General features: G+C 39.6%; 1 protein-coding gene across 1 annotated transcript in view; it reads left to right on the plus strand.

The window, feature by feature from the left end:
• Positions 1-14477, plus strand: part of BCO2 (beta-carotene oxygenase 2) — a 50650-nt gene that overhangs the window by 20340 nt on the left and 15833 nt on the right. Inside the window, exons 3-6 of the mRNA XM_008150230.3 lie at positions 4672-4883; positions 5034-5149; positions 7000-7102; positions 13313-13441. Coding sequence (XP_008148452.3) covers positions 4672-4883; positions 5034-5149; positions 7000-7102; positions 13313-13441 — 560 coding nt within the window. The remainder of the gene's footprint in view (positions 1-4671; positions 4884-5033; positions 5150-6999; positions 7103-13312; positions 13442-14477) is intronic.

Consider the following 14477-nt stretch of genomic DNA (forward strand, 5'->3'; position numbering starts at 1 on the left):
CAAGATACCATATGCCTGCACAGCTCTTTCCTTCCTTTCTCTCTCTCTCTCTCTCTCTCTCTCTCTCTCTCTCTCTCTCTCTCTCTCTCTCTCTCTCTCCTGTCCCTAGGATGCCCTTCTCTTCTTCATGGCCTCACAAACATCCTTAACAAACCAGCCAAATATTTTGAGCCTTTTGATCCCTTCTGACCCCGATATCCTTCCATCATGTTGTTTCTTCTGTGCATGAATAGCATTTTTAACATTTCTCCATTGCTGCAGCAATCACTGTGTCATAGTTATTTATGTGCCTGTAAGCACTGGGTTTGGCACAGTTCCTGGCTATGTTGGTTGATTTGAATAAATGAATGCATGAAAGGACAGAGTCTGCAGGGGTTTTGGGAGATGGAATCTAAAAAGTTGAGCACTTCTAGAGGAAATCATTATTAAATGTAAATATGCATGAGGAAAACAAATTTTACAAGTACAAAGATGAAAGAGATGTGGTTTAACAGCAGAAGGTTTTAAAAATTACTTAGGGATTTTGGTTGACACCTCAATGTGGGTAAAAAATACGAGATTGTAACAAAGAAAACTAAGAAGGAAAGAAAAGAATATGTAATATCTTAAGTGAGAAAGCTAAGTGTCTGGTTTTATACCCAAAATATTTTGTGTTTGGTTCTACATATTGTGGTTTTAGAGAGATTTAGACCAGAATAGCAAGAATTATTGAAACTTTTGTTTTTAATGTTTTTGAAAAATATTGCCAAAATAGAAAAACTACTAGCTCACATGATAAAGAAAAAGGGAGAAAGCACAAATGCACAAAAATAAGAAATGACAATGAGAAAGAAACCATTGAAACGGATTAAAAATTACAAGAGACTTTTTAGGCCTCTATGCAAATACATATGAAAATCTTGATGAAACAGCTAGTTTCCCAGGGAAATACAGATGATCAAAATTGATAGAGATAGAAAACTCAAACCAATCAATTTGTGTAGAGGAAAAAGAGCAACTCATTAAGGAACAATTTCTCGAAAAAAGCACCAGGCCCAGATTATTTCACAGAGAAATTCTCCTAAACCTTCAAATATTAGATAATCCCAATGCTCCAAACATTACTTGAGAGAATTGGAAATGAAGGGAAACTACCCATTTCTTTTTATGAAGCAAGGATGATTTTGATGTCTATATACTATAAAGATGGTGCGAAAAAGAAAACCATTGCCTGGTTGGTTCAGTGGTTGAGCATCAACCTATGGACCAGGAGGTCACAGTTCGATTCCCATGAGGGCACATATCTGGGTTGTGGGCTCAATCCCCAGTGTGGGACATGCAGGAGGCAGGCAATCAATGATTCTCTCTCATCCTTGATATTTCGATCTCTCTTTCCTTCTCTGAAATCAATAAAAATACATTAAGAAAGAAAACCATTATTTATTCATATTTTTATAAATATCCTTGAAAAAGTACAAAATATATAGTGCTACCATAGTACTAATAAATATTTTATTAATAAACAGAATCTAACACTACATTAAAAATATAATCCACTAGGTAGGATTAATTCTAAGAATGCAAGATAGGCTCATTATTATCTCTTATTATCATATCCCATATTATTAAAAATCCCTTAATATTATATGCCATATTAATAGGTTTCAGGAAAACTAATCATGGGATTATCTCCATAAATTCTGACAACATTTTTGTCAAAATTCAACATCCATTTCTCATAACAATACTCAAGAAAATAGAACTTGATGAATACTTTAACTTATATTTATTCATACATATACTTACATATTTTTATATATACATATTTTTATATAAGTATTGTGTGTATGGATATATATATATGTATATATACATATATACATATATATATATATATATATATTCATATTACAAGTATTTTTCTAAGGCAGGAATAAGGCATGGATAGTCACTATCTTCACTGATATTCTACCAGATGTAACCAATACAATTAGACTAAAGAAATTGATTATAGGCACAAGGCTTAGTAAAATAAAACTATCTTTCTTTGTGGTTGATGCCATGGTAAACCTGGAAAACTATAGAGAATCAATGACTAACTCAAACAATGAAAGGTAAGGTAACAGGATGTAAAATTAACATACTGAAATCAATAACTGTCATATACACAAACTGTAGCAAGTTAGGGGACATACTGGTAAGAAAAAAACCCTCAAATACAATAGCAACAAAAAATTAAATACTTAGAAATGAACTTAATAAGAAATGTGCAAATTAAAAAACTTCTAAAAGGCACAATTAAATGGAAAGACATCTTCTGTCCTTGAAAAGGATAATTCAACAACATAAAGATGAGTTCTTCATAAATTAGTTTTTAAAATTTGATATAATCTTAATAAAAATTTCAACAATTTTTTAAGGAAGTTAAACAAATTGATACTAAAGTTCATATGGAAAAATAAATACACAAGAACATCAAGAAAACACTAACAAGAGAATTTTCAGTGGTGGAATTACCTTTACCAGACATTAAAATATACTACAAAGCCTCTATAATTAAAACATTGTGATATCGGTGCATGAATAGACAAATAGTGATTTAGACCAGAAAGCCCAGACATAGATCCAAGAACTTATGGAAATGTAGTTTATGATAAATATGGTTTGTGAAATTATTGGGTAAAGAGGGCTTTGCTTCCCTCCCTTTCTTTCTCATATCCTAATTTTTTTTTTATTGTGGTAAACAACACATAACACAAAATTTGCCATCTTAGTATTTTTAAGTGTACAGGTTAGTGTTAAATTTATTGACATTGTTGTGAAACAGATCTTCAGAACTTTTATATCTTGTAAAAATGGAAATTCTATACCCATTAAACAATAGCTGCTCTAGGTGGTTTGGCTCAGTGGATAGAGCGTCGGCCTGTGGACTGAAAGATCCCAGGTTCAATTCCAGTCAAGGGCACATGCCAGGGTTGCGGGCTTGATCCCCAGTGGGGGGCGTGCAGGAGGCAGCCGATCAGTGATTCTCTCTCATCATTGATGTTTCTATCTCTCTCTCCCTCTCCCTTCCTCTCTGAAATCAACAAAGAAATATATTTAAAGAACAAAACAAAATAAACCCACACACAATAGCTGCCCATTTCCCCTGCCCCCAGCCCTTGGTACCTACCATTCTACTTTCTTTTTCTATGAATTTGACTACTTTAGATACCTCATATAACTCTTATCACACATTATTTGTCATTTTGTGACTGCCTTGTTGAATTTAGCATAATGTCCTCAAGTTTCATCCATGTTGTAACATGTAACAGAATTTCCTTTCTTTTACTTTTGTTTTTTATTTTTATTTTTTGTAGAATTTCCTTCCTTTTAAAGGCTGAATAGTATTTCATTGAATGTAAAAGTTTTGCTTATCCATTCATTGATGGATACTTGGATTGCTTCCACCTTAAGGTTATTGTAAGTATGATACTATAGACACTTTGAATCTCTTTGAATCCCTGCTTTCAGGACCATTGCCATTTAAGACAATGATGTATGCCTTGCTTATCCATGCTGAAGACATTAAGAATTCAAACTGTCAAGCATATGAAAGAAAAGGCTATATGATGTTAAATTCTCTTAACAGCAAAACCACAAACTTTTCCTTAGGGTTTTTCAATCTTCCATCCTTAAAATAGATAATTTCTAGTATTTACTTTTGCATAATTTTGATAAATTTGAAAAATTTTGAAGTAAATGGACAATGTAAGAGATGAAGATAAAGATTTCTAAAAGCGTAGAAACCCGTTTGAATTTGAGAGATGTCAAGCATCCCATATCCTCTTATGCTCTTCTCTTGGCTATAGGGTGTAAAACAAAGAACCTCCACGGCTGAAAGCCTTTTTAAGCTAAAGGATTCATTGGGCCATTGCTAGCGAGAACAACCAGGTGGTGGGGCATGAAGTCTAAACAACCAGCACAGCTAGCGGGAAAGACGAGTATGCCCGCTGTCCTGGAGTTGAAGGGCTTTTTATACATCAGGTAGGCGGGAGAAAGATGTACATTGAAAGAATTTACATTACATAGGCTGCAGATAAGGTGGGTCGGATAAGGTGAAGGAGGCTCAGTTCTGGGATAGATGCAGAGCTGTTGGCTCCTCTGGGTTGGTTGTAGAAAGTTCCTGTGTAAGCAAGAAGCAGAGGCTCCTCCAGTGGGTGATGCCTGGTAGTCTCTTTCAGATAATGATGGGAATAGCCACCTGGAGGCTATTCAAAGTTCCCACTTAACACTCAGGAGTGAAAGCAGTCTTTTGTTGGTTGTGCCCTGAAGTTAACTGACTAACCCCTTCTTGTCTCTTCCTTCTACACCCTGGCCTGCTCTAATTTAACCTAGAACATCTCAGAATTGTCTCCTTGTCAAAGGTAAAGATCAGAATTATTTTAGGAGGCACCAGCTTAGGGTTTTTCTTCAGGCTTCTGAAGTGTGAGGTTTTTGACAGGGGGTAAGGGTCAGGAGAAGCTAAGTTGCTCTGTCCTGTTGTACTCCAGGATGTACTCAAGCTATCATCCTTTAATTTCAGGTTCTCTGACTAATCAGGCTGTGCTGGGAACCCATCCCATTTTGTTATCTCTATATTTGAAATCTCTCATTTTGACCCCATGTTTTTCTTATTAACATTCGTTTTTCTATTTCTGCTCCTATTTGAAGGTACAATCACTGGTTCGATGGGATGGCGTTGCTTCACCAGTTTAGGTTGGAGAAGGGCACCGTCACATATAGAAGCAAATTCCTACAGAGTGATACGTACAAGGCCAACAGTGTTCAGAATCGAATTGTGATCTCAGAATTTGGCACCCTGGCTCTCCCTGATCCATGCAGGAATGTTTTTGAACGTTTCATGTCCAAGTTTGAGCCACTTGGTAAGCAGCTATTACTTGGCCCAGAATTTGCAGGTGATAATGATGATTATTTAAATTGAGTTTGAAATAGATTTTTTAGTATGAGAGGATGTTTAAGCTGCTTTCTCCCTTCTCTTGTGGTGCTTCAATAACTCCGGGGTTTGGTTTCAGCAACAACTGACAACACCAGTGTCAACTATGTGCGGTACAAAGGTGATTACTACCTTAGCACTGAGACCAACTTTATGAATAAAGTGGACATTGAAACCCTGGAAAAAACAGAAAAGGTAAAATGTAGGTTAAAAAAAATGAATAAAATAGACCCCCAAATTTCTTTTCATTCAAAATACTTTTCAGCATAGTAGATATCTGAATAAGAAATTGGAACCTTAGCCAAACATAACCATATTACCCACTGTGCACTCTCTGTCCTGATTAGAATGACCTTGGGTTGGTTTTCCATACTTCTAGACTTCTTTCTTAGTCCCAACATCTGCAGACTAGGGTAAGGGAGAAACAGAATAACATTTACGCCCTAGCTGGTTTGGCTCAGTGGATAAAGGGTCGGCCTGCCGACTGAAGGGTCCTGGGTTCGATTCCAGTCAAGGGCGCATGCTTGGGTTGCAGGCTCCATCCCCAGTAGGGGGCATGCAGGAGTGCAGGAGGCAGTCAATCAGTGATTATCTCTCATCATTGCTTCTCTCTCTCTCTCTCTCTCTCTCTCTCTCTCTCTCTCTCTCTCTCTCCCCTTCCTCTCTGAAATAAAATTAAATATATATATATATCCAAAACAACAAAAAAATTTTTTTGAAAACAAAACAAAACAAAAAACATTTACTGTGGTCAGCTCATGTTCTTCCTAGCTACAGGTAGAATTGGACTGGAGATTGTCTAGACTCATACTACTTTCACTTAACACATTAATTAAAAGTTAAATAAAAATTTGGACCAGACTTTTAATTTAATTTAATTTTTTAAATAAGAGAAAGCTTATTTAGAAAGTCACAGGGTAGTAGAAGTGAGTCAGTTGGGCTGCGTAGGCTCAGGAAACAAGTTACAGAGGCAGAAGGGCCCATGGAGCATAGGAGAGAAAAAGGCAAAGGTTACTGCGCCTGGGGGAAGACAAGGGGGAAGGGAAGAGGGGTAGAGCTGTGTGTGTGTGTGTGTGTGTGTGTGTGTGTGTGTGAGAGAGAGAGAGAGAGAGAGAGGCCAGAATTTTAACTTTTTTTCAATATATTTTATTGATTTTTTATAGAGAGGAAGGGAGAGGGATAGAGTGAGCCAAATAGATTAGGGCCAGAATTTTAATTTTAATTCTTACTCTTGAGCTTTCCTGTGATCTTGGGGTGGGGTGGGGGGGGGGGGGAATTTACCCTTATTGGATAATAATTTTTGTACACTTTTAAACAGAAAGAAGGCCAAAAGAGGCCAACTCTCTCTCTCTCTTTTAAAATATATTTTATTGATTTTTTACAGAGAGGAAGGGAGAAGGATAGAGAATTAGAAACATCAATGAAAGAGAAACATCCATCAGCTGCCTCCTGCACACCTCCTGCACACCTACTACTGGGGATGTGCCCGCAACCAAGGTACATGCCCTTGACCGGAATCGAACCTGTCCGCAGGCCAATGCTCTATCCACTGAGCCAAACGGGTTAGGGCTGTACATTTTTTATTCATTAGTGGTGGGGTTTTTGTTTTTATTTTGGGGGGGGGTTCATTTATTTTTCTTTCTTTTTTTTTTTAATAAATATATTTTATTGATTTTTTTACAGAGAGGAAGAGAGAGGGATAGAGAGGAACATCGATGAGAGAGAAACATCAATCAGCTGCCTCTTGCACACCCCCTACTGGGGATGTGCCCGCAACCAAGGTACATGCCCTTGACTGGAATCGAACCTGGGACCCTTGAGTCCGCAGGCCGACGCTCTATCCACTGAGCCAAACCGGTTTTGGCCATTTATTTTTCTTTAGAAGGAAAAATGATTTTGATTTCTCAGAGGTGAGATATTAGGGCTTAGGCTGTAATTTTCATATCTTATTTTAAAGATATTTGACACATCTCTACCATTTACGCATCTAAATAGAGACCTGCCCATGTAACGTTTAAAAGTCTCTGATGGTCTTCAATTTGCAGGTGGACTGGAGCAAATTCATTGCTGTGAATGGAGCAACTGCACATCCTCATTATGACCCAGACGGAACTGCATACAACATGGGCAACTCCTATGGGCCACATGGTAAAGTGGGATGGAAGTCTTTTTAAAAATACCGTACTTTCCGGCATATAAGACAACTGGGTGTATAAGATTTTCCTAGGTTAAAAAGTCATTTTATACGCCGGAAAATATGGTATATTGGACTATATTGATGGGATTAGATATAATGGATTAGATCTATTGGACTTCTGTATTTTCCGGCGTATAAGACGACTTTTTCCCCAGGAAAATCTTATACGCCCAGTCGTCTTATACGCCAGAAAATACGGTAATTAGAAGTTAATATCTTCCTGGGGTTCCATTGTGGTTAAGATGTAAACATATGAAACTTCATTTGAAAAGTTCAGAGAAAAATCTCCGAAATGGCATTACTTAACTTAAAGTACATCATTTATCATTGAGTACGTACTCTGCGGTCCTTTTGCACATATGCGTAGCAGCTGATTTTCTATTTGACATTCTCAGCATCACCCACAATTTTATGTTCCGTTGTGTTTTTTGGCTCACAAGCATTGTAGGGATTTTCAGTATGTATTTCTCAAACTTGAATTTTTATCAAGTACCATATTGTAAGTATAAACAATTTAGAATTCTGCAGCAAAGATGTAGACAAGATACATTGTCTATCACATGGGAAGGAATTTATTTTTATAATGGGATTAATATACTACAAAGTAAGTTAAAGTTGTAGTGCAGTTTTTTTTACAACCACATATACCTTTTTCCTGGTCATCCACTTCCCCAACTGCCTACCTATCTGCTCCAGAAAGTTCTCATAGCTAATGATGATAGCTAACATTTACTGAATGCTTAGTATTTGCTGGCGTTAAACATTTTTCTAGATATTTTCTCACTTAATCCTTTAACACTTATCTGAGAAAGATGCTGTTATTACTTCTTTTTATAGACAGTGGACCTTGAGAAGGTTTAAGATACTTGCTTAGGCAAGCTTCTGAGTATCTAAAACCAGACTTGGCACCAAGTCAGAAACACACACACTCTGTAGATCACCTTAATAATTATTCACCTCTGAGTACAGAAGGGTCTCAGGACATGCAAATTCGTGTTCCTATATCTGAGCACACATGTCTGTGTTTGAAAGGAACGTGTATTAGATATTTCTGACTAGCTCAGCTGTCAATCAGTCTTTCTTCTATAACCTGTAAAACTTTTGTATAGGGTAATGTGTAACTTTGGTAAAGAACTGGCATTGTGAGTTGTTCATCTGTTCCTCTCCATATTTACTACACGTGAGGGTATGTGAAAATGAATACTGTGGGGTTGTTTTTTACTGGCTCAAGTAGAGATGGGTACCCAGCTCTCTCTCTTTTTTATTATCTGACCTCAGGTAGGAATGTATTCTTCAAAGCTGTATTAGGAAGCAGCAAACATCCCTTTTAAGTACTGTTTAACCATTCTGAATGATATATTCTAAAACAGTCATTAGATCAGTCATTCTCAGCCTGTAGTGTGTCTAAGAATCATCTGGAATGCTTCTTAGCAATGTAGATTACTGCTCTTCATCTCCCGAGATCGTGGTTCAGTAGGCCCAAAAAAGGGGCCAAGAATTTAACAACTCCTCACCTCTTGGTGCATTTTAACAAGGTCCCCGGTGGTTTTGGCTCAAGCCCCTAGATCTTTGAGAAACCTTTCCGGCAATTATCAGAGGCTGTGCTTGTTACTTTGCCTCAATTTGCTGTTTTTGAAGTCCTGAAGAGTCCCCAGGTTAGATGAAATGTATTGGGCATATCATTCCTCTGCTGGGTGTTTCCTGGGTGACTCAATGCCTCGCTCATGCATGCCATCATGACTTGCAGACAAAACAATTCATTATTAGTTGTGTTTAAATTTAGTGAGTTGAGTAATCATTAATTATCCAAATGCCGAGACAGGAAATTCTTTTATCTTGCAATCTCAACTGAAACTGAATTTACTTTTTTTTTCTTAATTATTTGATTCAGTGAGCAGTTTATGAACTGGTACTCAATTGTACATGTGATTGCAGGGAGCTCAACAACCTAGGATGTGTTTGGGGAAATTTAGAGATTCTTATTATATTAAAGTGCTTGCTTAGTGATTTCTAACTCTAGTAAGTAAAAGGCTTTTAACTGTTTTAGCTTTTACAGATATTTAAAAAGACACTTTAAAATTAACAAACATTTTCTAAAACATTAATCAATCCAACTAGTTCTTAACAATATTGTAAAATTATATGCTATTAGAGACCAGGTGCATGAAAATTCATGCACTGGAGGGGGGTCTCTCAGCTTGGCCTGCCCCTCTCACAGTCCAGGAGCCCTCAGAGGTGGGAGGCGTCCAGGTGACCCAGCGATCAGGGGAAGGCAATGCCCCCATCACACCTCTGCTGCTGCCACTGCCGGCAGCGCAAGCCTCAGCCGGCCCTGGTTACCTGAGCCTTGGGCGGCCCTGGGTGACTGGGCAGCTGCCACCTGGGGCTTACTTTTGCTTTGGGCCTGCCATGGGCAGCTGGGCAGCCGCCATCTGAGGCTTGCCTGCGCCTCTAGATGGCCCTGGGCAGCTGGGGGGCTGAGGGGACTGGAGGACTCCAGAGGCAGGCACCCCGGCAGGGCTGAGGGGACTGGGTGCCACCATCTTGTGGCTGTGGGCACTGCCATCTTTGAGGGTGTGGCAGTCAATTAGCATATTCCCTCCTTATTGGCTATGGGTGCTGCCATCTTTGTGAGGGCATGATGGTCAATTAGCATATTCCCTTTTTATTAGATAGGATTATTATATGTGATTACTCAGTACTCTTGGAACTATGGACTTACCTTAATCCTTTTATAACTCATCACTGTATAAAAGCATGATCTTTTATAGACAATGAGCTCTCAAAACACATCTATGTCCCCAACCTAGACCTCCCAGTATTTTATTTCTAACTAGGGGCCTGGTGCACAAATTTGTGCACAGGTGGGGCCCCAAGGGGGTGGGGGTGACTGGGATGCAATTGGTCCTCAGGGCGGGCTGTGGGATGCCCTTGCCAGCCCGGGATTTGGATCCATCCTGCTGACATTCGCGCTGGTTGTCAGGAGCCACCTGGCGGCCACTTTTATATTGTTTCTTCCTTGTGGAGTCTAGGGAGGGGAAGCGGCCACGGTGCCCGAAGCCGACTTCCAGGAGGCCAGCAGCACTGTCAGGATTGTGCTGGTGGGGCTGGTCCGTTGGTGCCTGGCCTATTCTCTGGAGATTGGATCTGCAGGACTACTGAGGGAGTGAGTGGCTGCTGCTGGGCTGGTGGGCCGCAGGGACACGTCAGACAGCTGAGCAGTGCTCCCACTGTGGGAGTGCGCTGACCACCAGAGGGTAGCTTCTGCATTGAGCGTCTGCCCTCTGGTGGTCAGTGCACGTCATAGTGACTGGTTGTTCTGGTCATTCTGGTCGTTCAGTCATTTGGTTGCTTAGGCTTTTATATATATATATGTAGATTGCTTACTCACTGTTTTTGCTAGATATCTACTAGGCATTACAAAATTAACTTGTCTAAAACCAAACTCCTGATCTTTTTCCCTAAACTTTTTCTGCTTAAAATATTTCCCACAACCCTGGCTTGTGTGGCTCAGTTGATTGAGTGTTGTCTTATGCACCAAAAGGTTGCTGGTTCCATTCCCCATTAAGGCATATACCTACGTAGCTAGGTTGCAGGCTCAATGCCTGGTAGAGGGCATGCAAGAGACAACTAGGGGATTGATGCTTAGCTCTTGCACGCATGTTTCTCTCTCCCTTCCCTGCCTCTCTCTCTCTTAAAAAAAAATCAATAAAACAAATTACCAACTCAGTTGATGGTAACTCCACCTTTCCAGTTGCTTAGGATGATAACTTCAGAATCATCCTTCACACCTCTGTCTCTCACATCAACATCCACTAGGTAAAAAAATTATTTCAGCAATGCCTTCAAAATATATCCCAAATCTGCCGGCCTGAATGGCTCAATGGTTGAGCATCAGCCTATGAACCAGGAGGTCATGGCTTGATTGCTGGTCAGGGCACATGCCTGGTTGCAGGCTCAATCTCCAGTGTGGGGTGTGGAGGAGGCAGCCCATCAATGATTCTCTCTCTCATCATTGATGTTTCCATTTCTCTCTCCCTCTCCCTTCCTCTCTGAAATCTATAAAAATATTTATATATCCAAAATCCAACCACCTCATATCACCTCCACTTGCACAACTCTGGTCTGAGCAACCACCTCTCTCATTTGAATTATTATAATAGTTTCTTAGCTAGTCTCCTTGCTTCTGCCCTTACCCCATTTAAGTTTATTCTGAGCATGTCAGACAGTTTTTTTTAATTTAAAAAAATTTATTTTTAATCCGCACTGTAGGATATGTTTTTATTAATTTTAGAGAGAGAGCAAGAGAGAGGGAAAGAGAGAGAGAGAGAAACATTGATCAGCAGCCCTCATCATTGAACCGACAGGGGATGTTACCGATCACCCTTTGGTGCCTGGGACAACTCTCCAACCAACTGAGATACCTGGCCAGATCCAGACAGTTATTTTTTTTTTAACTCATTCCACCTCATCTAGACTATTCTTGCTCACTATGACAGGACACACTGGCCTACTTGTTGTTATGTACTTGAACACTGTAAACTAACTCTTGGCTGAGATTCTTTGCATTTGTTCTTCTCTCCTCTTGGAAGGCATTTCTCCAAGATATCACCAAGACTCTCTTCCTCACCTCCTTCAGATCTTTATTCAAATGTAATTTTCTTAGTGAAGCTGTCCCAGACCACCGTATTTAAAATTGTAAATAATAGCACCCATCCTTATACATTTACTCTGGATCCCCATTTTCTGGTTTATTTTCCATTACAGCTCTTATCATCATCTGAAGCATTATATTTTTACTTATTGTATGATTTATTAGAATTTGAGCTTTATAAAAGAAGAGTCTTTTTGTCTATTTTGTACACTGGTATATACAAGTGTCTAGAATAGGGCATTTATGACACATAGAAGAGTGCCTGGAATATATTTGGCATTCAACCAGTACTTGTTGAATAAATTAATAGAGAACTGTATGGTTATTTTGTTCCAAAAGAAGTTTAGTGGTTGCAAAATACTACAGGTTACCCAAGTTCTTCAGGACCTACATTGACAATTCTAATATTACCAGGAAGATCATTTAATATGACCTCAATATTTGTTCATTCATTGAATGATTTAACAAACATGCTGTTAGTCAATCCATTGATAGCTATTTATAGTGTACTTACTAAATGTATGTCCTTGTTCGGTACTGAGGATGCAAAGGTGAAGCAGATAAATCTGCTCTTGAAAAGCTCTAGTTGTTCATCTGCTTATCCCAGTAGAAGCAGATAAGCAAGTAGATCATTATAATACCATGCGATAAGTGCTATGACTATATAAGAGATAATGAGAGCATAGAGGAGGGGCACCAAATGACCTGGGGTGGGGAGGACTCAGGGAAGGCTTCTTGAGTGGATGGATACCTGAGTTGATTCTTGAAGAAGTAGTAATAGTGAGATGAATGATTGCATGAATGAATGTTGATGAGACGGGATGAGATGGGGCCTAAAGCAGCCCCAAGGATCCAGAGAACTGGAGGGAAGGATCTGGACATGGATGCAAATAGAGATTGTAGTTGCTGGGTTTGGGTAGTGGGGAGAGTGACAAATAGAATTTGAGGGTATTCCTGGCTGCTAACCTTATTTTTTTCCTATGAAGTAGAAATTGAGTTCATTTTCAGGGTGTGAGAGGATAACCATTTGAGAATATTACAATAAAATAAACTTGGTGGATTACTTTGGGTGTGGTGTTTGAAAATCTTAGCTAATGACTCTCATAAAGTTCATATATTTTTGATATCTAAGTCTGTTTGAAATAACCCTTCATGAAATATGGGTATCATGCACATTGCATAAATCTCTTAACTGCTTTTGCCTAGTCCAGTGGTTGGCAAACTCATCAGTCAACAGAGCCAAATATCAACAGTACAACGATTGAAATTTCTTTTGAGAGCCAAATTTTTTAAACTTAAACTTCTTCTAACGCCACTTCTTCAATATAGACTTGCCCAGGCCATGGTATTTTATGGAAGAGCCACACTTAAGGGGCCAAAGAGCCACATGTGGCTCACGAGCCGCAGTTTACCAACCACGGGGCGGGCCTAGTGCATAAGTGTAAGGGTTATCTTTTATTCTTAGGATGTATGTAAAATTGTTAAGACAGACTTTTTCATTTTCTAGGTTCTTGCTATAATATTATTCGGGTTCCTCCAGAAAAGGTGGATCTTGGGGATACAATCCATGGAGCCCAGGTGATATGTTCGATTGCTTCTACAGAGAGTTTTAAACCTTCTTATTACCATAGTTTCGGTGAGTCCAGAGATGAAGCAAATTGCAATGGGGCTTGCTTTAGTGTCACAGTAGCAGAGGCAAATACTATGCTAATACTGTTTATCAGAGTATGGTAACATTTTGGATCAAGGTTGCATTTTAATGCCACTTAAGTTTATTCTGGTTAGTAATATGCTTCTTTCCTTAGCCAACTGACTAATTGAAAGGATAGTTATTTTAGTACAACAATCACTAAAAAATTAATTGACAACATCAAGAGTGAACCATAATGTAAATGATGGACTTTGAGTGATTATGATGAATCAATGTAGGTTCATCTATAATAATAATAGCGTAATATGCTAATTCGATAGGACATCCTCCCAACAGCCTTCCAGACAAAGCCGGGGCTGGGAGGGAAGCCCGGGTCCCGGAGGGAAGCCTGAATCCTGGGTGCCAGAGGGAAGCCAGTGCCGGCAGCCGGGGAAAGGAAGGCCTACTCTTGCGCGAATTTTGTGCACCGGGTCCCTAGTCAGTTATAAGAAACTAGGTGCCTGATGCATGAAGATTCATGCAAGAATGGGCCTTCCGCCCTGACCGGTTTGGCTCAGTGGATAGAGCGTCGGCCTGCAGACTGAAGGGTCCCAGGTTCGATTCCAGTCAAGGGCATGTACCTTGGTTGCGGGCACATCCCCAGTGGGAGGTGTGCGGGAGGCAGCTGATCGATGTTTCTCTCTCATCGATGTTTCTAACTCTCTATCCCTCTCTCTTCCTCTCTGTAAAAAATCAATAAAATATAAAAAAAAAAAAAAAAAAGAAAAAAAAAAAAAAAAGAATGGGCCTTCCTTCCCCTGGCTGCCGGCACTGCCTTCACTCCGGCCGGAGCTGCCTTTCTGCCTTCGCTCTGGCCCAGAGCTGCCTTTCTGCCTTCGCTCTGGCCCAGAGCTGCCTTTCCGGCTTCCCATGCTGCCCAGAGGCCCAGAGCAGCTGAGGCGGTGTGGAACACCTGCATCGTCACCAGGTTAATTTACATACTCTCAGCGCCTGTGTATGCAAATTATCCCACCATATTTGT

This window comes from Eptesicus fuscus, chromosome 13 (genome assembly GCF_027574615.1).
Source record: "Eptesicus fuscus isolate TK198812 chromosome 13, DD_ASM_mEF_20220401, whole genome shotgun sequence".
Classification (NCBI taxonomy): domain Eukaryota; kingdom Metazoa; phylum Chordata; class Mammalia; order Chiroptera; family Vespertilionidae; genus Eptesicus; species Eptesicus fuscus.